Genomic DNA, 24,409 nt, shown 5'->3' on the forward strand with positions numbered 1-24,409 from the left:
GCCTTACAATATAAAGCGCCTTGGGGCAACTGTTTGTTGTGATTTGGCGCTATATAAATAAAATTGATTTGATTTGATATCCACAAAACACCGTCGGAATGTTCCATGATGCCACGACGCACACCCAAATGTCCTCAGACCACTTAAAGCTACAAACTGGATTGGGCCTGACTGCTTAATGTACAGTCATGATGCACACCCAAATGTCATCATTTGCGTGCAGTCTAAATTGATAAACGCAAGTGCTTCAAATCTGTCTGGGACAAAAAAATGGAGGTACCCGATGGAACGTTCCATTATTGCTTATCACGCCAACACAAACAAGTTCATTACAAAGTTTTGATATGACACATGCTGCTTGAACAAAATGTGATCATGTCACTCGCTTACCATGTCGACGCATCAGTATTTGCAGCCAATCACATAGCTCAACTGCTACACGACGGCCACCTGGGTGCAGGTCAATTGCAGGAATAAGAACAGCTCAGCCCTAATGTCAGGGCTCTTCTGTTGCAACGGTGCATGTGACATTTTCCTTCTGGAAGACCCCAGCGCTGTCTTAGTGACTCTGTTCTCAGTGTAGGCATCTCTTAATACAACGTCTGTTTTTTGAAGTCCATCTCCTGTCAGTGGTTGAGTTTGTTCACCACATGAAACTACCGGGTGGGGTTCAGGTAGACAGAAAAAAACTCTCCCCTCAGCCCCAACCAGTCCCAGCAGAAGACTGCCCCTCCCTGAGCCTGGTTCTGCTGGAGGTTTCTTCCTGTTAAAAGGGAGATATTCCTTCCCACTGTCGCCAAGTGCTTGCTCATAGGGGGTCGTTCTGACCGTTGGGGTTTTTCTGTAATTATTGTATGGCTTTTGCTTTACAATATAAAGCGCCTTGGGGCAACTGTTTGTTGTGATTTGGCACTATATAAATAAAATTGATTTGATTTGATTTGATGTACACACTGTGATGGACACGACAAACTCGCACGTCATCCGTGTTGCTTGGGGGGGCACTCGCACAACATTTGTGTTGATCGGGAGGAGACTGTTCATTACCTTTATGGACAGAATTTCTAGACGCAGTCGGGGCGTAGAGGCGGTCCGGTTTGGGAACCACAGAATCTCGTCTCTGCTGTTTGTGGACGATGTGGTTCTGTTGGCTTCGTCAAATCACGACCTTTAGCGTGCACTGGAGCGGTTTGCAGCCGAGTGTGAAGCGTCCGAGATGAAAATCAGCACCTCCAAATCCGAGGCCATGGTTCTCAACCGAAAAAAGGTGCTTTGCCCTCTTCAGGTCGGTGGAGTGTCCTTGCCTCAAGTAGAGGAGTTTAAGTATCTCGGGGTCTTGTTCACGAGAGAGGGACGATGGAGCGTGAGATCGACAGATGGATCGGTGCAGCATCTGCAGTGATGCAGTCGCTGTATCGGACCGTCGTGGTGAAGAGAGGGCTGAGCAGGGGGGCAAAGCTCTCGATTTACCGACCGATCTATGTTCCGACCCTCACCTATGGTCATGAGATTTGGCTCATGACCGAAAGAACAAGATCACGAGTACAAGCGGCTGAGATAATTTCCTCCGCAGGGTGGCTGGGTGCTCCCTTATAGATAAGGTGAGGAGCTCGGTCACTCGGGAGGAGCTTGGAGCTTCATCTGGGGAAGCTGACTTTAAAATTAAGCTACTCGCACACTTCACTCACTGTGTGAAGGCATGTTTGATGCAGGGCCTTAGCTAAGTATTTGAGAAGCGGGGGCCACTTATATTTACAATTATTCACTTTAGGTCCATTTATCTTTTACATCAATGCTTTGAGGACCTTGTGGTCACAGTGGTGAATTGTTTTTTTTACAAATACAGCTTTAAGAACACTACATAGATGAGACTAAGCAACCTTTACACAAAAGGCTATACCAGCACCACACGATTGAGGACAAGGAAGTTAAAATCTTAGCCAGAGAGAAGAAATGGTTTGAGAGAGGTGTCAAGGAAGCATTCTATGTGAAACAGTTGAAACCCAGCCTTAACTGGGGAGGGGGTCTGAGACACGCTTTGTCCCCTTTACAATGGGGTACTCAGGTCAAAGCAGTTTCAGTCTTTTGTTCATGGTAATGAGTCATTCATTCACGTCATCAGGAGAGTCGTCAAGGGAGCCATCAGGAGAGGCTTCCGTCCCATCATTAGGAGGGACAGCTGCCCTGTCATTAGGAGGGTGCTAACTAGAGCACAATAGGTGCTAATTAGAGCTATTGTTTACTCACTAGCCTATAGCAGTCTGCCTCTCGGTAGGAGGGATCTGGTTAGGTTTAAAAAACTCCAGCTTTTGTTGGCTTCTGTTTATTCTTCTCTACAAGAGTCAAGACAGAAATCAGACTACCAGAGCAAGAATTTTAGCTGAGGAAGCTTCTGCGATTTGAAGAGAAACGTCCTCGCGTCAAGCAACCCAGTCCAGTCGAAGATTCAAGCTTCTCTACTATGGAAACCACCTGGACAACTGAGAGCCTATGCAGAAAGAAAGCTTTAAGAACATAAAAGGGTCATTCCATATGAAATTACCAAAGGTCCCAGTTTCATGGCTTTAGAACTGCCTGGTTTTGATTATATTTTGTAGACAGTGTTGAGAGAAGAAGAATGGTCTTGGCGGCAGCTCAATATCTTGTTTCGTTTAGATTCTATGGAGGTTTTAAAAAGGGGGCGTGTCCGTGTTAACCCTCTGTATTCCATTTGTGACCATGTTTACTTGGCCATAAATCAAAAACTAGAAAAAATATTTACTTGATATTTTCAGAATTTGTTTATTCTGTCTTAAAGTTTATGTAAAACATGCAGTTGAATAAATTAACCCCCCGGGGGCCACGCCATTAATTACCAACAAATGGAATTTGAAAAAAAAGTTCCGAAAGTGTCCTGACTTTGATGTGCAATTAACCATATTTGCCTTGTCATGTAAAATGCTGTTTGGCATCTTGGTAGTACTAATGTTAGGCTTCCTTGGGATGCAAAGAACAACACCACATTGTCCTCAGATTTTGCCCCAAATTAACCCTTGTCCAGCTATTTTTACCAAATATGTTCCTATGTCCCATGCCCCTTTTGGCCATGTGGGCATCTTTTGATTTTTGTTTTGTTGATCTCAAATGAAAGGCCTTGATTAGAAATTCAAATTAAGCTGGGTACCAACATATAACAAAGAGTCCTGATGGGAAAACAAGAGCCTTCTTTTTTGGTCATTTTCAGTTTTTAGCTTAATCGAAATGTACATGAAAATGTACAGGAATGTACAGGAAGTGTATGATATTTCTTGAAAGCACCCATGGACAGCCTTCTGAAAGTTTCCAAATGTTAATGGTATTAGTTGAAGTGATATTTGAGAGTGAAACAGCTGTGAATTTTCCATTCTTAGCCTTTTGAACCCCCCTTAACACTTTCTGAAAGGAAAACCATTCAAGCACAGGCACGATAGAAATCATGAAATTCAGGAGCCAGTGCCCCAACATTTGCCTCTGTACTCTCTCTGTCTTGGAGCACAGTTCACAGAAATGCCACAGGTGGCACCACTGCCTAATTAGCACGTTTCCGAAGACAATGGCTGCCACTTCATCATCATCTGCTCTTCAACCCTGTACTATTGGTGTTTTTAAGAATGATCCCTGTCACAAGCAAACCTATGCAAGGTGAGTCTGAAGTCAACATTAAGGAAAAATTCCATTCATATGATTAATAACCACCTTTGCATGAACTTAAGTTAGTCCATGCATGGGCATAGCTTAGGTACAGCTAGGTACACGTTAGTTACTGTGCTTTGTTTATTCAGTGATACAGACATTGTTTATAATGTAGCAATGTATGTGTATAAATGCTGGATGGATTTCAGAATGGCTATCGTATAGACTGTCATATATTTCCTGTACATTTATGTACATTTTCATGTACATTTTGATTAAGCTGAAAACTGAAGATTACCAATAAAGAGGGCACTTGTTTTCCCATCAGGCCTCTTTGTTAGATGTTGGTACCAGGTTTAATTTGAAGTTCCAATGAAGACCTTTCATTTGAGACCAACAAATGATCAAAAGATGCCCTCATGCCCAAAAGGGGGTGCCAAAGGAACATATTTGGTAAAAATAGCCGGAAAAGGGTTAATTTTTGGCAAAATCTAACAAGAAATTTTGTCATGGAAAGCTGCGTGGGGGCTTCGCGCGTCACGACCGATTCGCTTTGGAAGCGAGACAAAGGAACACCTCTGTTTCGGCGTGTCAGAGGACAAGTTTGGACATGTCTATCTCGGCTTTCAATGCTTACCAGTCCACTAAGTATCAGTGAAATTGTGGAGAGCTGGACATGTCCAAACTTGTCCTCTGACACGCCGGAACGGAGGTGTCCAGCTCTTGTGATAACCAGAGAAAGAGCACACGACAGTCTCGTATCCACAGAGCCATCAGCTCAGAAATGGTCCGGTGGTTTGTGCCGTGTCGTCGCAGCTCGGAGCACAGCGTGCTGAGCGTCCTTAAAGGGGTCCTTAAAGCTGTACTACCAGACCTTATTCTCTGTGAAGCCCGTAAAATTTTCACCGAAAGCCAGATAAATTTTTCGAATAGTTTCCAGGTGCCAGTCTGTAACAGCTTCTGAAAAAATTGTGATGGAAAACAACCCCAAATCATTCCGCCATTTCCTGGACAATGAAAATCCGACGACGGGGCGGGACCACTCCTTCCACAAGGCGTGCTCACAGGTGAATGACGTCACCGACAGGCGTGGAAAAACTCACGCATGCGCACAAGGGTTCAAGTTTGTCTGATGTGAAACATATGAATTAAAACCATATACTTTAAAAAAAAATAAAAAGGTACGATACTTTATGGACAGACCTCGTATATCAAAACAAGGCAATTATAAAACTATAAAAGTGGGACTTCCCCTTATTTTGGATGACTTCATATGGAATGACCCATAACACAACAGGACAATGCTCATACGGCCCGAGGGCATTTTAGCACTGCATTATATTTTTAAATGCTTGTGCGCACCCCCCTCCCCCCTGTCTCTTCAGGTCACAGCCCTAAAATGAATTGGGAAAATGTCATTTTTTTAGAGTGTGACATCAGTGTTTTTTTGTGGACTTTGATGGTGAATATCTCAAAATCATTAAAGACTGGACATTTTTTCATGCTGATATATTTTTCTCTCTCGGTGTTTCCACACACCAGCCTGAAAGAGCCACAGCTTATCTTTGCCACAACCTGCTGCTACCAAGACTCATCTGCCACCTGTTACGGAGCTTCCACGCTCCACATCTGCCAAGTTAAGTGTTTGCTCCCCTTTGGCTCATATGAGCACACTGCACACTGAACTCTGCTTGGAATATCATACAAACTGAACTGTGAACTTTTCCTGATAAAGAACGACTAGAAGAAACTGAACTGAATCATTCTGTCTAACTGCCTGCTTATCTGGATCAGATGTGATCAGTTATTTTCATTAGTTACTTCCTCCAAACCATCAACATGTCTATTAGACCCCATTCCTACCAGGCTGCTCAAGGAAGCCCTACCATTAATTAATGCTTCGATCTTAAATATGATCAATCTGTCTTTATTAGTTGGCTATGTACCACATACTTTTAAGGTGGCAGTAATTAAACCATTACTTAAAAAGCCATCACTTGACCCAGCTATCTTAGCTAATTATAGGCCAATCTCCAACCTTCCTTTTCTCTCAAAAATTCTTGAAAGGGTAGTTGTAAAACAGCTAACTGATCATCTGCAGAGGAATGGTCTATTTGAAGAGTTTCAGTCAGGGTTTAGAATTCATCATAGTACAGAAACAGCATTAGTGAAGGTTACAAATGATCTTCTTATGGCCTCAGACAGTGGACTCATCTCTGTGCTTGTTCTGTTAGACCTCAGTGCTGCTTTTGATACTGTTGACCATAACATTTTATTACAGAGATTAGAGCATGCCATAGGTATTAAAGCCACTGCGCTGCGGTGGTTTGAAACATATTTATCTAATAGATTACAATTTGTTCATGTAAATGGGGAATCTTCTTCACAGACTAAGGTTAATTATGGAGTTCCACAGGGTTCTGTGCTAGGACCAATTTTATTCACTTTATACATGCTTCCCTTAGGCAGTATTATTAGACAGCATTGCTTAAATTTTCATTGTTGCGCAGATGATACCCAGCTTTATCTATCCATGAAGCCAGAGGACACACACCAATTAGCTAAACTGCAGGATTGTCTTACAGACATAAAGACATGGATGACCTCTAATTTCCTTCTTTTAAACTCATAAAAGTGAAGTTATTGTACACCCTCTCTACTTTTAAGATTAGGCTTAAAACTTTCCTTTTTGATAAAGCTTATAGTTAGGGCTGGATCAGGTGACCCTGAACCATCCCTTAGTTATGCTGCTACAGACTTAGACTGCTGGGGGGTTCCCATGATGCACTGAGTGTTTCTTTCTCTTTTTGCTCTGTATGCACCACTCTGCATTTAATCATTAGTGACTGATCTCTGCTCCCCTCCACAGCACGTCCTTTTCCTGGTTCTCTCCCTCAGCCCCAACCAGTCCCAGCAGAAGACTGCCCCTCCCTCAGCCTGGTTCTGCTGGAGGTTTCTACGCCCCTGCTTACCATTCCTCTTCTGTACATTATTCCATTGTAAAATAAATCCATTTTCTAACATTCATTTCTGCTCCCTGCTTTTGGGTTCGACCTCCACGCTCATCCGAACCGTAACAGGCATGTCTGGATCAGAAGATACAGGTACCAGTGGATTCCCGGGAAGTCTCGCACAACCACACCCACATCACACCTCTCCACCAAGTAAAATGGTAAATGGACTGCATTTATATAGCGCTTTTCCATCTGCAGAAGATGCTCAAAGCGCTTTACAATAATGTCTCACATTCAACAAGATGTCAGGGTGCTGCCATACAAGGCGCTCACTACACACCGGGAGCAACTAGGGGATTAAGAACCTTGCCCAAGGGCCCTTAGTAATTTTCCGGTCAGACTGGGATTTGAACCAAGGATCCTTTAGTGTCAAGCACAATGCTTAACCACTACACCATCACCTCCCATGAGTTCGATCAGATCACCCCTGTATCTACTCCTGCACGTGTTCCATTAGTTCAGACCCCTGGTCCCCCTTTCCAGGTTCCTGCGCCTCACATCTGCTACCCAGACCCTTTCCCTGGTAATGTTAACACCTGCGCATCATGTCTGATGCAGTGTTCATTAGTTTTTGCACAATGCCCCTCAGATTATACCTCTGATAACAGTAAAGTCTCATACATCTTCAATTTGCTCTGGGGGGAGGCCCAAATTCCATTTGGGTTTCAGCCGTGACTCAAAGTTTCAGACCTGTCAGACATTTGCACACATGAGCTCACAGATATGCTCTGTTGTAGTTTCCGGAGAGGACTTTTTTTTAACTAAGATCATTGTTGTGTAAGTTTCACAGACTAAGATTAATGCAATCTGCCATATATACTATCTACTAAAAACAGTTGATGGTAAGTATGTACAACTGCTATAGTATTTCTACATTCTCAAATAGTGATGGACTATAAGCATTTCCAGAGAGGACAGTTTGTGACAGACGGAGAGTTATAACCTAATATTAAAGATATTTGAGCAAATTAGGGACACATCCTTTTGTGACACCACAAATAGTGATTTCCTCTTTTAAACAAAAAATGTATTATTCACATAACACTGATGCTTGAGTTTGAAATGCACTCTTTTTCCAGAGAGGACATTTTTTACAGACATTTTATTTTTGAATGCATGTTATGCAGTAGGCTTTGATAGGGAAATTAGTCCATTTAGTGGTTCCCTACAAAATATATAATAGTTCTGGAAGCCCATCAAAATTAGACATCATGGAAATGACAAATAGTTTGGTAAAAACTGGCATAATTAGAGTTCTGCTGGTAAAGAAATGGGGATATCAAACCAAATGACCATTGCTGCTGACAGGCCAGTATCAGTTATCCATGTATGGCAAACTAAACTTTGTTGGTCAGTTCCACCTTGTCATTAAACCAAACTTTATCTTTACAATCCACTTCTGTACCCTGATTGTAAAAGAGCCCATATGTACAGTATGTCTTGAAACCGGGAAAATCATGCTGCAGAATGCAGCGCTCTGTGTTGCCAGTGGTGATGTGATGTTATCTGTCCATCAGAGCCCCAAAACCAAGAGAGACCGATGGATCAATATTCTAACGATATGCATCTTAGGTGAATTGAAAACTTTAAAAATTGTCCAGTTCTAACTTGTACAAGAGATCTCTATCTCAAAGGGACTAACCTGGTTAAATAAAGGTTACAAAATATTGCCACCAGAAAAAATATTTAAATACGTAACTAATCCATCTTAATGCGGCATAGCCTCGAGTGTCAGCGCAACTATCCAGGATGAGATAAGGAGCATTCATGAATACATCAGAAAGATGGTCCCTCAAGACAAGCTCCTACAAGAGTGCCACAGACAGCTGAAGACAGATAGTAATAAGGAGCAGAAGAAGGAGGTATCATGGAAGACCATGCACCTCCATGGGATGTACCATCGACAGAGAGAGGAAGTGGATGAAATCAAGAAGTCCTGCCAGTGGCTAGAAAAGGCTGACCAAAAGGACAGCACAGAGGATGTGATCATGCTAGCACAAGAACAAGTCCTAACCACTAGATCCACAGAGGTAGGAGTACAGCCTTTAGTTTCTTCACCCCTAAATTATTAATATGGCGGATGACACATGCATCCAGTCTCACTGATAGTCAATTAAACTGATGTCAAAGCAATGCAGGACCAATGTCCACGAATTTGGTCTTTTCTGAATTCAAAAGTAAGAACCTGAAGGACATCCAACTTTCCTACAAAGTCCTGATTTGAGAGAATGTTTTGCATTGATTAGCATATAACCTAGGTATCATCAGCATAACAAAGCAAAGCAATAGTAAAATATCTGATGTGGTGTCATCTGTTTATGGGGTTTGTTCATGTCTGTCCTTTGTGTTCCATTGCTGCGTCCTCACCTGCCTGTCTTGTGTCTTCCTGTTGCTGTTGCCCTTTATTTATTCCTAAGGTTTATGTGGTTTGTGGTCCGAGTGTTATGCAGGTCCCTTTCTGCTACCAGTCGTGTTTCTGTGTGTATGTGCATGTGTGTGTGTGTGTGTGTGTAACGGGTTAATCAGGTGGAATCAGGCTACCTCCGCATCAGGACGACGTCCTGGGGGATCAGCCTCTCTCCATGAAGAGGAGCCATCAGACTTGTCAGTGGAGACACCTCCTAACTCCGGGGTGGGTGGGGGTACATCTGTTCAATATGCTGTGTGTTTCAGGTTGGTAGGCGGAACCGGTGGCATACGGGAGAAGGCAGAGGCAATTGGTTCAGCTCCAGCCAGTGTCATTGAGGTGCCACTAGTTCCGGCCCCCAATGGCACTACAGAAGAGCAAACCGTCTCTGCATCGGATGACGCCCCCGTGAATCTGTCCCTCTCTGGAGAAGTGGGGAGCCATCAGTGTTGGGAAAGTGTAGTGACACGGACCCACAACAGGGGGCGCAAATGAACGGACAATGGAGGAAGTCAAATAACAACACTTTACTGTTGTGAATAAGCACAACAAACACAGCAGATTACAATAATAGTCAATGAAGTCAATTCACAAAAATGTGTCGCGTGGGCAGGCTCGAAGATAAGAGACGTCTGTCCAAAGCAGAACCGGAACCACACGATTTCCTCCGCCACCGAACCCCGGGAATACTGGAGCCGCCAAGTCCCGAACTCCCAGGTGGCCACTGCCTCCACTTGTCGGATCTGGTACTGCTGGCGAGGAACAAAAACAGTTACATGTGGGTGCGTCTGCACCCAGCAACACGTATGGTGGAAAACCACCTCCACCTCTCGTCGGAAAAAAGGAAACAAAATATCTGCTATCCAACACACAAAGTAACAGGTATTCCTGTCAGGAAGACAACAAAGTCGGCTGAGTACGTTACCTCCTCGGTAGAGCGATATCTCGGCAAAGAGGTGGAGATGTCGTCCTGCTGATATACCACTGCTGATCAGATGATTGGTGACAGCTGTTGTAGGTGATAAGTGACAGCTGTCACCCCGGCTGCTCCTGTGAGGCGGCAGCGCCCTCTGGTGCCTGGAGCCCACACTCCAGACAGGGCACCCTCTGGTGGTGGTGGGCCAGCAGTACCTCCTCTTCAGCGGCCCACACAACAATCAGCCCCGCACCGGGGAGAATGTTGACATGGCTTTGGCCACTGTTACAGCAGATGACGTCACCGGCGATTCCTCGGCTTCTTCAAATTAAGATGTCAGCGTAGTGGGGTCCTTCAACCCATCACAGAGGACGCTGGTGTGGTGGGGCTGGACGTCCCCACTTCCGAAGACATCAGGGCAGGGCTGGATATCGCCACTCCCAAAGACATCATGGGGTGTGGCTGGACATCCCTATCCCAGACATGGTGGAGAACTCCGGCAGGTTGTGTGGTTGCCTTGCTGACACTGCTAGGGCCAGCGCCCACTTTCTGCGGAGATTGGCAACTTCAGCCTGTGTTTCATGAAAGGTTTGTTAATTGATTCAGCAGCGGGTTACTCTTATTTAGCAGGATTCCCTACATTCCTCCTCCTGCCAACCACCCAGTTTTGTTTTTCTGCGTATGTTTTTTTTGGTTTGGTTGTCCGAAGTCCCTGTTTTTGTCCCATGTCCGCTGTGTTTGTGTTTTCCTCCTGTTGGGTTTGGGGGAGGTTTTCTGAGCTGTTGGGGCCAGGTCTTTGAGGGGGGTACTGTTGTGGTGTAATCTGTTGCACTTTATTTACTCCTGAGATTTATGTGGTTTGTGGGCTGAGTGTTATGCATGCCCCTCCTGCTGTCAGTCATGTGTCTGGGTATGTAGACGTGTGTGTGTGTGTGTGTGTGTGTGTGTGTGTGTGTGTGTGTGTGTGTGTGTGTGTGTGTGTGTGTGTGTGTGTGTGTGTGTGTGCGCACGCACACACACTGGCCTTTGTGCATGTATGTGTGTTGTGTATGTCACCTCTGTCTGTACTCTTGTGTCTACTGTCTGTGAAGCCTTATCCTCCTCGGTCCCTGGTTCCTTGTATAGTACTCCGGGCAGGTCTCTGTCTCCTACCCATGTATCTGTGATTTTGGTTCTTCAGTGTTCATTGTGGATTTTGGTTATTTTCTATTGTCTTTGATTTCTTTGATTATTCTGAGTTGAGTTTCTCAATTATCACCGTGTTTGCATTCATTACTTAGGTATGTTTTTGTTTATGTGTCATAGTCTTGCAGTATGTTCAGTCACCTGTCCCCTTGTGTTAATTCAGTTCCTCACATGTTCTGGTCTTCCTTGATTATTGCACCTGTCATTTTATTAGTTTGTGCGGTTTAAGCCACTCTCGTTCACCTGGGCTTTGCGCTTCAAATTGTTCTTGGAAATCATGAACGTCGTGTCCTCTGGACAAAAGAGAAAAAAGACCATCCAGATTATTACCAGTGCAAAGTTCAAAAGCCAGTACCTGTGATGGTATGGGGGTGTGTTTGTGCTCATGGCATGGACAACTTACACATCTATGATGGCACCATCAATGCTGAAAGGTAGATCCAGGTTTTGGAGCAACACATGCTGCCATCCAAGCAACGTCTTTTTCAGGGACGTCCTTGCTTAGATCAGCAAGACAATGCCAAGCCACATTCTGCATGCGTTATAACAACATGGCTTCGTAGTGAAAGAGTGCGGGTACTAGACTGGCCTGCCTGCAGTCCAGACCTGTTGCCCATTGAAAATATGTGGCGCATTATGAAGCGCAAAAAATATGCTCAAGATCATTTGAAATGGACAGACGCAAAAAGGAAAAGTGTGCTGTGGTCTGATGAGTCCACATTTCAAATTGTTTTTTGGAAATCATGGACGTTGTGTCCTCCTGACAAAAGAGGAAAAAGACCATCCATATTGTTACCAGCGCAAAGTTCAAAAGTCAGCATCTGTGATGATATGGGAGTGTGTTAGTGTGCCCATGGATGGCATGGGCAACTTACACATCTATGATGGCACCATCAATGCTGAAAGGTATATCCAGGTTTTGGAGCAACACATGCTGCCATCCAAGCAACATCTTTTTCAGGAACGTCCCTGCTTATTTCAGCAAGACAATGCCAAGCCACATTCTGCACGTATTACAACAGAGTGACATCATAGTAAAAGAGTGCAGGCACTAGACTGGCCTGCCTGCAACCCAGACCTGTTGCCCATTGAAAATGTGTGTCGCATTATGAAGTGCAAAATATGACAACGGAGACCCCGGACTGTTGAACAACTGAAGTCGTACATCAAGCAAGAATGGGAAAGAATTCCATCTACAAAGCTTCAACAATTAGTGTCCTCAGTTCCCACACGCTTATTGAGTGATGTTAGAAGGAAAGGTGATGTAACACAGTGGTAAACATACCACTGTCCCAGCTTTTTTAAAACATGTTGTAGGCATCCATTTCAAAATGAGCAAATATTTGCACAAAAACAATAAAGTTTATCAGTTTGAACATTAAATATCTTGTCTTTGTGGTGTATTCAATTGAATATAGGTTAAAGAGGATTTGCAAATCATTGTATTCTGTTTTTATTTAAATTTTTCACAATGTTCCAACTTCATTGGAATTGGGGTTGTGGGGTTGTGTATATATATATATATATATATATATATATATATATATATATATATATATATATATATATATATGTATGTGGGACCACATCGCACCGCTTATGTGGAATAAATAAAAAAAATAAAAAAAATGAAAAAAACATACCACCAATGGGATGCGGACCTGTGCCTTCCAAAAGCTCTGATTGTCAGTCAGAAACTTTACCACTGAGCAATGGAGTTGTCCTTTGAAAGATGCCGGAATCTGCCTCATATCAGGAAGGACATGGAAGTATTACAAAAAAAAATTTAAATCACACACCATATAAAACACCGCATTTACCAAACGAGCAATACAAATATGATCCATCTGTTCCTCTGTAGATGATCAATGGTCACTGACATAAGGTCATGAAAACACATAAATGAGAAGCAGTGTGCTCTGATGTCCACATCTACTGGTCTGGTGCATCCAGTCGCCCACACGCGTGTGTTCTGTTCGACATGTGTGCCTTGTGGACGGCAAGCCGCAGCACAGACATGTCATGTGGAACAGCGCTCACGTGGGTGACATGACGGTCAGATCGCCCGCTATGTGTTCTGATCTGGCAGTCAATTTCAACCTGGCAGTCTGTCAATGTCCCCTCCATGCATGCGCTCGCTTGCTTCAGCTTGTCGCCACGGTGATATATGTTTTCATTTATGTCCACTTGATAACAGCAAATAGACACACGCGTGTCACAGTGTTCAGTTGTTAGTTCATGTCTGTCCAAACACTCAGAACTCAGAAGAAGTTTATTGCCATTGCCAATGAACAGGATTCACAGACTAGGAATTTGCTTTGGTATAATGGTGCAACATTAAACAGAGAGCAATATAAAATGCTAAGATAAAATATGTGCTAAAATAAGATAAAATATGAAATATGAAATATGAAAGGCTATGTGCAACGACACAAACAGAACAACAGTGCAGTGGGAGAAGTGCAATTAAAAACCAAAGTACATTTGTCTAAAGTGACCCGTGATAAAATGATAAGGTGACTGAGTTATGAAGTGTTCATGAGTCTAACAGCAGAGGGGAAGAAACTGTTCTTATGGCGGGAGGTTCTGGTCCAGATGGACCGTAGCCTCCTGCCCGAGGGGAGTGGTTCGAATAGACCGTGTGCAGGGTGAGAAGGGTCAGCTGTGATCCGACCTGCCTGAGTCCTGGAGACGTGCAGGTCATGGAGAGATGGGAGGCTACAGCCGATCACCTTCTCAGCAGAGGCTACAATGCGCTGCAATCTGTGTCTGTCCCTGGCTGTGGCCCCGACGTACCACACCGTGATGGAGGAGCAGAGGATGGACTCGATGATGGCCGTGTAGAACTGCACCATCAGCTGGGCAGGCAGCTTGGCCTTCTTCAGCTGCCCCAGGAAGTACATCCTCTGCGGGGCCTTCTTGATGAGGGAGCTGATGGTTGACTCCCACTTGAGGTCCTGGGTGATGGTGGTGCCAGTCCACAGTGGTGATGGGGCTGTTGGTGAGGGCGAGGGAGGGCGGGGGGGCTGTGGCTTTCCTGAAGTCCACGATCATCTCCACTGTTTTCTGGGCGTTGAGCTCCAAATTGTTGCTGCTGCACCAGGTCACCAGCCGGTCCACCTCCCTCCTGTAGGCAGACTCATTCCCATCTGAAATGAGTCCGATGAGGGCGGTGTCGTCCGCAAAATTGATGAGCTTTACGGAGTCGTGGCTGGAGGTGCAGCAGTTAGTGTACAGGGAGAAGAGCAGAGGGGAAAGGACACAGCCCTGTGGAGATCCTGTGCTGAGAGCCCGAGTGTTCGAGATGTTCTTTCCCAGCCTCACACACTGACTCTGGTTCGTCAGGAAGTCTGTGATCCACCTGCAGGTTGAGTTGGGCACGTGGAGCAGAGAAAGCTTGTCCTGGAGCAAAGCCGGAAGGATGGTGTTGAATGCAGAGCTGAAGTCCACAAACAGGATCCTAGCGTAGGTTCCTGGGGAGTCCAGGTGCTGCAGGATGGAGTGCAGGGCCAGGTTTATGGAGTCATCTACAGACCTGTTGACTCTGTAGGCAAACTGCAGAGGGTCCAGGAGGGGGTCGATGATGGACTTCAGGTGGGATAAAACCAGGCGTTCGAAGGTCTTCATGACTACAGATGTGAGAGCCACAGGCCTGTAGTCATTAAGTCCAGTGACGCGTGGTTTCTTGGGGACTGGAACTATGATGGAGGACTTGAAACAGACTGGAACATGCATGCCTGCAGGGAGGTGTTGAAGAACCCCCAAAGACTGGGGCCAGCTCATCAGCGCAGTGTCTCAGGGTGGCAAGAGAGAGACAGTCTGGGCCTGGGGCCTTACGTGGATTCAGCCTTTTGAAATGTCTTCTCACATCCTCCTCTTGGAGTGAGAGGGCAGCGGGGGGAGGGGGGAGCAGCGGTGAGAGGGGAGAGGTCCAGAGTGTTTGAATATCCAGTTGTGTGGGGGGTGGGGAGGTATGAGTCCATGACTTCAAAACGTGAATAGAAGACGTTCAGGTCGTTGGCCAGCTTCAAGTCATCAATAGAATGAGGTGCTTTGGGCTTGTAGTTGGTAATCTCTTTCAACCCCCTCCATACAGAGACCGAGTTGTTGGCAGAGAACCTTTGCTGCAGACGTGAACTGTACATGGATTTAGCCTTTGCCACCTCCTTGCTAAATCTGTACTTTGCACCTCTATAACTGTCTCTGTCTCCTTTTCTGAAAGCCACCTCTTTCTGCCGACGGAGCTGCCGGAGTTTAGGTGTGAACCAGGGCTTGTCGGTGTTATATCTCATCCTGGTACGCTGTGGGATGATGCTGTCTTCACAGAAATGAATATATGACGTCACAGTGTCCGTGTAGTCATCGAGACTGTCTGTTGAAGCCTCAAACACATCCCAGTCCGTAGTGCCCAAGCACGCGTGTAGCTCCTCTACAGCTTCATTGCTCCACACTTTAGATGTCCTCACAACAGGTTTAGAGAGTTTTAGTCTCTGTCTGTACGCTGGGATACTTTTAGTCTCTGTCTGTACGCTGGGATCAAGTGGACCATCACGTGGTCTGAGAGTCCCAAAGCTGCACGGGCCACCGTGTGGTAGGCGCCACTCGCTGTTGTGTAATAGTGATCTAATGTGCTCCCTTCTCTGGTCGGGCATTTAACAAACTGTTTGTATTTTGGTAATTCCTAACTGAGATTCCCTTTGTTAAAATCACCGAGAATTATAACAAGGGAGTCCGGAAAGTCTCTTTCCACGCTCATAATCTGATCCGCAAGCTCGGCCTCATGCACGTCCGCGCTCGGTGGAATATACAGGGAGCAAAGTATGAAGGAGTTAAACTCACGTGGAGAGTAGAACGGTCTGCAGTTTATGAGGAGATATTCCAGAGAGGGAGAGCAGTGTTGGGAGATCACAGTCACATTGGAGCACCAGGCGCTGTTGATATAGAAGCAGAGTCCTCCACCTCTTGTTTTTCCACCAGAGAGTGCTCGGTCTCTGTCTGCGCGGAGGAGTTGGAATCCCTCTAGTTGGAGCGCGCTGTATGTGCATTTAACCACGTCTCCGTGAAGCACAGTACACAAGATGAGGAGAAATCTCTATTCTTCTTCATCAGCAGTGCCAGCTCATCCATCTTGTTGCCGAGTGAGCGGACATTAGAGAGAAATATCCCAGGTAGGGGCGTGCGCATGCCCCTTTGTCTGAGGCGCACGAGAGCTCCAGCTCGTTTTCCTCTCCGCCGGCGTCTGACTCTTTTGGCCAAAAAGTGAACCAGTTCAGCTGCAGGCACTAAAGAAAACTGGCGTAATGTCCGTGGGTGTTGATGATCTGATGTTTAGAAGCTCCTCTCGGGTGTAGGAGCACGATGACACACGATTTACGCACAAAAACAGACAAAACAGGGAGCACCAAAATACCAGGGCGCCTTCACGTGGCGCCATCTTGGAACAAAACACAGTACTTGTTGTTCAGCTGGAATGTCCAGAATGACAGATCACCACAACCACATCTGTCATAGCCACACCTCCTGTCAGTTCAGCGCACAGACCAAAGCCATACTCCTGGGGAGCTTAGACAAATTTCATTGCGAGTACAAAAGTGGTTGTCTGTAGTCTGTTGTCGTGCCAAGAGTATGACTGGTTACGCATTTTCTAAGTGCCAAATAAGAGGTGTCAGATGTTCCTGCCTGTCTGGCCGGCACCTGCCGCAAGAGGGTTCGATGGGTTTGCAAAGCGCACACTCTGTCTTTCAGCAGCTGGTGTGCGCAAATAGTTGGAACAACAGGTGTACGAGGCGTTGGAGGCAAGTACAAATTACACAGTTTGCGTACGATTACTGCTTCATGCGCACTTAATGCGCAATTCGACCAAACTTCGCGCCATGTGTGAAGGAGCCCTAAGGCTTGCAATTTCAATGTATCGCCTCTAAGTGTAGCCAAATGACAAAAACACACAATAAACGGAAGTATGCCTAAAATGAAACTGGCGTGGGAGAACAGAAATTCTCTCATTCAGTATACTTTTAGTAAATTTAAACTTGAGCGTGAAAGATGTCCTACCCAATGTTTTTGTACATATGCAGCCTTCGTAAATGAAGCCCATTTTCACCTTGATTCACAAACTCTTCAAGAATCAAAATTCACCTGACGTCTTAGTGATGTGACTTACCACCATTTCACCTTGATACCTGAAGTCTTTGTCAACATGCCGTGCAGACATCAGCTACGCGCACACACACACACACATACACACACACACACACACACAAAATAAAACACCAACTACACTTCTCTGCTTTCAGTGACCCCCATAAAATTAAAGCTGCAGTACCCCCATCCCCGTAGAGACGGTGCCTGCTCCCAGACTACCAATAACCAGCAAAAATCTATTTAAGCATAAAAATTCAAAAAGAAAAAATAATATAGCACCTTCTACTGCACCACAGACTAAAACAGTTAAATGTGGTCTATTAAACATTAGGTCTCTCTCTTCTAAGTCCCTGTTGGTAAATGATATAATAATTGATCAACATATTGATTTATTCTGCCTAACAGAAACCTGGTTACAGCAGGATGAATATGTTAGTTTAAATGAGTCAACACCCCCGAGTCACACTAACTGTCAGAATGCTCGTAGCACGGGCCGGGGCGGTGGATTAGCAGCAATCTTCCATTCCAGCTTATTAATTAATCAAAAACCCAGACAGAGCTTTAATTCATTTGAAAGCTTGTCTCTTAGTCTTGTCCATCCAAATTGGAAGTCCCAAAAACCAGTTTTATTTGTTATTATCTATCGTCCACCTGGTCGTTACTGTGAGTTTCTCTGTGAATTTTCAGACCTTTTGTCTGACTTAGTGCTTAGCTCAGATAAGATAATTATAGTGGGCGATTTTAACATCCACACAGATGCTGAGAATGACAGCCTCAACACTGCATTTAATCTATTATTAGACTCTATTGGCTTTGCTCAAAAAGTAAATGAGTCCACCCACCACTTTAATCATATCTTAGATCTTGTTCTGACTTATGGTATGGAAATAGAAGACTTAACAGTATTCCCTGAAAACTCCCTTCTGTCTGATCATTTTTTAATAACATTTACATTTACTCTGATGGACTACCCAGCAGTAGGGAATAAGTTTCATTACACTAGAAGTCTTTCAGAAAGCGCTGTAACTAGGTTTAAGGATATGATTCCTTCTTTATGTTCTCTAATGCCATATAACAACACAGTGCAGAGTAGCTACCTAAACTCCGTAAGGGAGATAGAGTATCTCGTCAATAGTTTTACATCCTCATTGAAGACAACTTTGGATGCTGTAGCTCCTCTGAAAAAGAGAGCTTTAAATCAGAAGTGTCTGACTCCATGGTATAACTCTCAAACTCGTAGCTTAAAGCAGATAACCCGTAAGTTGGAGAGGAAATGGCGTCTCACTAATTTAGAAGATCTTCACTTAGCCTGGAAAAAGAGTCTGTTGCTCTATAAAAAAGCCCTCCGTAAAGCTAGGACATCTTTCTACTCATCACTAATTGAAGAAAATAAGAACAACCCCAGGTTTCTTTTCAGCACTGTAGCCAGGCTGACAAAGAGTCAGAGCTCTATTGAGCTGAGTATTCCATTATCTTTAACTAGTAATGAGTTCATGACTTTCTTTGCTAACAAAATTTTAACTATTAGAGAAAAAATTACTCATAACCATCCCAAAGACGTATCGTTATCTTTGGCTGCTTTCAGTGATGCCGGTATTTGGTTAGACTCTTTCTCTCCGATTGTTCTGTCTGAGTTATTTTCATTAGTTACTTCATCCAAACCATCAACATGTTTATTAGACCCCATTCCTACCAGGCTGCTCAAGGAAGCCCTACCATTATTTAATGCTTCGATCTTAAATATGATCAATCTATCTTTGTTAGTTGGCTATGTACCACAGGCTTTTAAGGTGGCAGTAATTAAACCATTACTTAAAAAGCCATCACTTGACCCAGCTATCTTAGCTAATTATAGGCCAATCTCCAACCTTCCTTTTCTCTCAAAAATTCTTGAAAGGGTAGTTGTAAAACAGCTAACTGATCATCTGCAGAGGAATGGTCTATTTGAAGAGTTTCAGTCAGGTTTTAGAATTCATCATAGTACAGAAACAGCATTAGTGAAGGTTACAAATGATCTTCTTATGGCCTCGGACAGTGGACTCATCTCTGTGCTTGTTCTGTTAGACCTCAGTGCTGCTTTTGATACTGTTGACCATAAAATTTTATTACAGAGATTAGAGCATGCCATAGGTATTAAAGGCACTGCGCTGCGGTGGTTTGAATCATATTTGTCTAATAGATTACAATTTGTTCATGTAAATGGGGAATCTTCTTCACAGACTAAAGTTAATTATGGAGTTCCACAAGGTTCTGTGCTAGGACCAATTTTATTCACTTTATATATGCTTCCCTTAGGCAGTATTATTAGACGGTATTGCTTAAATTTTCATTGTTACGCAGATGATACCCAGCTTTATCTATCCATGAAGCCAGAGGACACACACCAATTAGCTAAACTGCAGGATTGTCTTACAGACATAAAGACATGGATGACCTCTAATTTCCTGCTTTTAAACTCAGATAAAACTGAAGTTATTGTTCTTGGCCCCACAAATCTTAGAAACATGGTGTCTAACCAGATCCTTACTCTGGATGGCATTACCCTGACCTCTAGTAATACTGTGAGAAATCTTGGAGTCATTTTTGATCAGGATATGTCATTCAAAGCGCATATTAAACAAATATGTAGGACTGCTTTTTTGCATTTACGCAATATCTCTAAAATCAGAAAGGTCTTGTCTCAGAGTGATGCTGAAAAACTAATTCATGCATTTATTTCCTCTAGGCTGGACTATTGTAATTCATTATTATCAGGTTGTCCTAAAAGTTCCCTAAAAAGCCTTCAGTTAATTCAAAATGCTGCAGCTAGAGTGCTGACGGGGACTAGAAGGAGAGAGCATATCTCACCCATATTGGCCTCTCTTCATTGGCTTCCTGTTAATTCTAGAATAGAATTTAAAATTCTTCTTCTTACTTATAAGGTTTTGAATAATCAGGTCCCATCTTATCTTAGGGACCTCATAGTACCATATCACCCCAATAGAGCGCTTCGCTCTCAGACTGCAGGCTTACTTGTAGTTCCTAGGGTTTGTAAGAGTAGAATGGGAGGCAGAGCCTTCAGCTTTCAGGCTCCTCTCCTGTGGAACCAGCTCCCAATTCAGATCAGGGAGACAGACACCCTCTCTACTTTTAAGATTAGGCTTAAAACTTTCCTTTTTGCTAAAGCTTATAGTTAGGGCTGGATCAGGTGACCCTGAACCATCCCTTAGTTATGCTGCTATAGACGTAGACTGCTGGGGGGTTCCCATGATGCACTGTTTCTTTCTCTTTTTGCTCTGTATGCACCACTCTGCATTTAATCATTAGTGATCGATCTCTGCTCCCCTCCACAGCATGTCTTTTTCCTGGTTCTCTCCCTCAGCCCCAACCAGTCCCAGCAGAAGACTGCCCCTCCCTGAGCCTGGTTCTGCTGGAGGTTTCTTCCTGTTAAAAGGGAGTTTTTCCTTCCCACTGTAGCCAAGTGCTTGCTCACAGGGGGTCGTTTTGACCGTTGGGGTTTTACATCATTATTGTATGGCCTTGCCTTACAATATAAAGCGCCTTGGGGCAACTGTTTGTTGTGATTTGGCGCTATATAAAAAAAAAATTGATTGATTGATTGATTGATTGAAAGATCTTCGTTCAGCCATATTAGGCTATGCATAACAAGACGACATGTGCTAATGTACTGTTTACTGCATTTTCAATTTTTTCAAATTTTGTGTAACATAACAAATATAAGCATGCACTGATTGAATACATTTCTCTTTTTTAGCTTTAGTATGGGCATCCTTTACTTCAGTGTGGAATTGATTTGCCACTTTGCAAAGAAAATTATGTATTTGTGTGTGTGTCAGAGAGAGAGAGAGAGAGAGAGAGAGGTGTGTCTTTGTAAAGTGGTTTGAGCATAAAGCCTTGGTCCCACCGAATAATAAAATGATGAATAATGCAGCATGTAGCACGGTTTTATTGGTACTACTGGAGTTATTCAACAATCGTGGCTGAATAGCGGCTCTCTGAGGCTCTTAGAAGCAGACTATTCAACTAACGAAGTTCATCTCTGAGCGTGGCACAAATTTCAAGAAGTTCAAAATTTAGCAAAAACAGCATGTTTGGGCAGATTGTGTACAAGGTATTACAAGGACAAACAAGGATTTTAGAGGCATATTAGTGGCGAGGACGAGGCCGCTAAAAGCCCATTATCCGAGTACCTGGTGGCTACGAGGGCAGGACAGGCTGTGTTGGACAGGACGTTTTGGCTCCGCCCTCTCATGCACTTCATTGTAACAATCCCACCTGCTTTGTGCGCCAGACACTGTATATAAAATAATTATTTCTTAGTGGATTAATCATTTTCTGTCAGAGTTTGGCTATGGAAAACACCTCTAATCGCCTCAAGAATCACAGAGGACCGTTTCAGATGGCGCTTTTCTTTCTCTCTTTTTCCTGCACTGCATGAGGTGGAGAAGGTATTTGGAACAGCCTAAAAGGTCATTATTTCTAAAATTTATATTGTAATAGCTTGGTAAAACAGATGCATGTACATTCCTTGCATGTTCATTCCTATGAGCAGCTGTAAAAGTATGTTTATGATAGATTTAACATCTCGTTATCATCGATCAGATGAAGCTGCGCTGTGTGCACTGACGCAATCACTCGCACTCACTCGCAATGTTCATATACATGGCTCAGTCATCGAATAATCACTGAAATTTCTGGAAATCCATACATGGATCATTATTCATCCCTTTATTTTTCAGTCAGACCAAAGCTTTAGATGATAACATGCTGTAAAAATGCATCTTTCAGTGCATTCTGCCCATTTGTCAGCATTCACTGTCATGACTTTTGCTACCTAACTGCTTAAAAGCTGTCAGGCAGACGAGACACTTCATGAAGATTTCACTGATTACTTGGACATTATCTACCTGAAGCTGCAAGGACATGTCTTGTTGTAAAAAATGGATTTTCTGGTGCTTTGTGGAAACACTCATTTATAAATAAATTGCAGAAAGGTGACTTTACTGCTTTTGGGTGTAAACTCAAAGAAAAATTAGTAACCTGTAAGAAATGGCAAGTATTCTCCTGCTGCCGATTCGATTTGACTAGAGCTCCAGCTAACTTGTTGGTTACCAAGGTTGGGTAGGATTACTTTGAAAGAATACATGTGGATTACATGTATGTACATACATTTGGATTGCTTGTAATCTCATTACTTTTGGATTACATTTCAAAGTAATCCTACCCAACCTTGTTGGTTACGGAATCTTGCTGTGGTTCATAGGTGGCTGTGGTTGTTGTTGGCGGTGGTGTAGAGCCTGCTCACCGTTAAGCTTGACGAGCATGTCCCTTTCTTCACCAGGAACCCGTCCACCAGACCTAGTGGCAACAAGGGACCGCCACCTCCTCCAACACCAGGGCTGTTATTGCTGCTACCGCTAACTGGAATGCATGAAGGTGAAGCTGAAAACTTGACATCGTTGCTGCTCCGAGAGACTTTGAGTGGTTGATGGTGGTGTGTGTGGACATGGTGTGTATGAGCGTGTGCATGCTCGCTGATTGTGCCATAAGGATCCATCATGAAGTACTGATGGGCCTGTGAGGAGGAGAGACTTGGGAGGGGAGTCTGAGGGAACTTCTCAGGGTTGCTGCTTGGATACCGGCTCATTGTCATGGGAACTGGTGAGAGGGAAATGGAAGGTGAGGGCGAGGGTGGAGGTTGATGGTGGTGGGGGGTGTAGAGACACAACTCCCGTTCTAAGTTGTCATCAGAGCTCCAATACCCAGAGCCTGGTGCTGATGCTGAGCCATGGAGCTGGTGATGGTGGTGGTGGTGGCTACGATGTTTGGGCTCTGCCGATCGACAGCGTTCACGGCTCTTGCTGCGTTTTCGATTGCGTACTCCCACTGGTGGAGTTTCACCTTCTGGGCTGGCCCTCGAGCCACTAACACCACCTCCTCCACCGCCGCTTCCACCATTAACACTCCCATTGTTGGGCCCCTTGGAAGTCTGTGTGTGGTGTGGCCCTTCCAATGAATGTGACTTTGTGAAGAGTTTCTGAACTGAGTGGACTAGATGGCGAATCCTCCCTGGACTGTCATTGTTGTTGGTCTCTATACCTCCACTGTGGGCCACCATTCCACGTTTGTATTGCAGAGTATGATAGCCATCCCTGGAAAATGACTGTTGCTGCTCAAATGAGTCTCCAAAGTTTGCTGGTACCCGGGTAGGTGTTTTACCTCCATAGCCTCCTCCTGCTCCCCCTACATATGGTACCATGGCCATAGACTCATCCTTTACCTCAGGATGGTGAGTTGAGGAGGTGGAGTGGCACCTCCTGGGGAAGGTTCCGTATGGCACGATATTGTTGCTGTCACAGGGGTACGATGTATGCTGAGCATTGTAGTATGGCAGCTCAGCTGGCTGTACAATGTCCACCTGACTGATTAAATATGGCTTGTGGTCAATGTGGTGCCCCACTGGATCATATGACGGGTCATATGCGATCATATGATGGTGACTCCGACTGCTGGCCAGGCCCTTCATCATGAAAGAAATAATGGGTAGAATGAAAGGAAAGATATGGAACAAAAACGTTTGGCAGTTCTGTGGTTGAAGAATGGCTGAAGAAGACTTTCCCTGAGAGGAGAGCTGAAAAATCTGCAAGACAAGAAAGGAGAAGGCAAAATACTGTTTAGGGTTAAAGAAGCAGACACACAGATGTTAAACCCTATCAAATTCAAAACTGTAAGTGATAATAAAGTACAGTGTCCCCATAGTCTTCTTTGACAGGATTAAGGTTTCATCATCAACAAACCATAAATCTATCTGACCAGTCAACCTTTAGTCTGTCCATCTATGCTGTCCTCAGACCCATCCTTTCCCCAACCATACATCTATTTGTCATCTACGAGGTCTATTAGAAAAGTATCCGACGTGTGCAATTTCTCTGGTTATCACAAGAGCTGGACATTTTGATGCAGCAAAGCGGCAGTCTCTGAGCCATTCCTAAACAATGAAAAAAACGACGAGAGGGGTGGACCACTCCTCACTCAAAGCCTGCTCACAGGCGAATGACGCAACCGACAGGTGTGAAAAAACTCACGCATGCGCAT

The 24,409-nt window shown here is 44.3% G+C and overlaps 1 protein-coding gene across 1 annotated transcript in view; it reads right to left on the bottom strand.

Moving 5' to 3' along the window:
* dlgap1a (discs, large (Drosophila) homolog-associated protein 1a) overlaps positions 1 to 24,409 on the bottom strand; it is a 415,980-nt gene that overhangs the window by 209,079 nt on the left and 182,492 nt on the right. The window contains exon 2 of the mRNA XM_034183790.1: positions 22,620 to 23,954. Within this exon, the coding sequence (XP_034039681.1) occupies positions 22,620 to 23,843 (1,224 nt within the window). The 5' untranslated portion in view covers positions 23,844 to 23,954. The remainder of the gene's footprint in view (positions 1 to 22,619; positions 23,955 to 24,409) is intronic.

This window comes from Thalassophryne amazonica, chromosome 12 (genome assembly GCF_902500255.1).
Source record: "Thalassophryne amazonica chromosome 12, fThaAma1.1, whole genome shotgun sequence".
NCBI classification, from domain to species: domain Eukaryota; kingdom Metazoa; phylum Chordata; class Actinopteri; order Batrachoidiformes; family Batrachoididae; genus Thalassophryne; species Thalassophryne amazonica.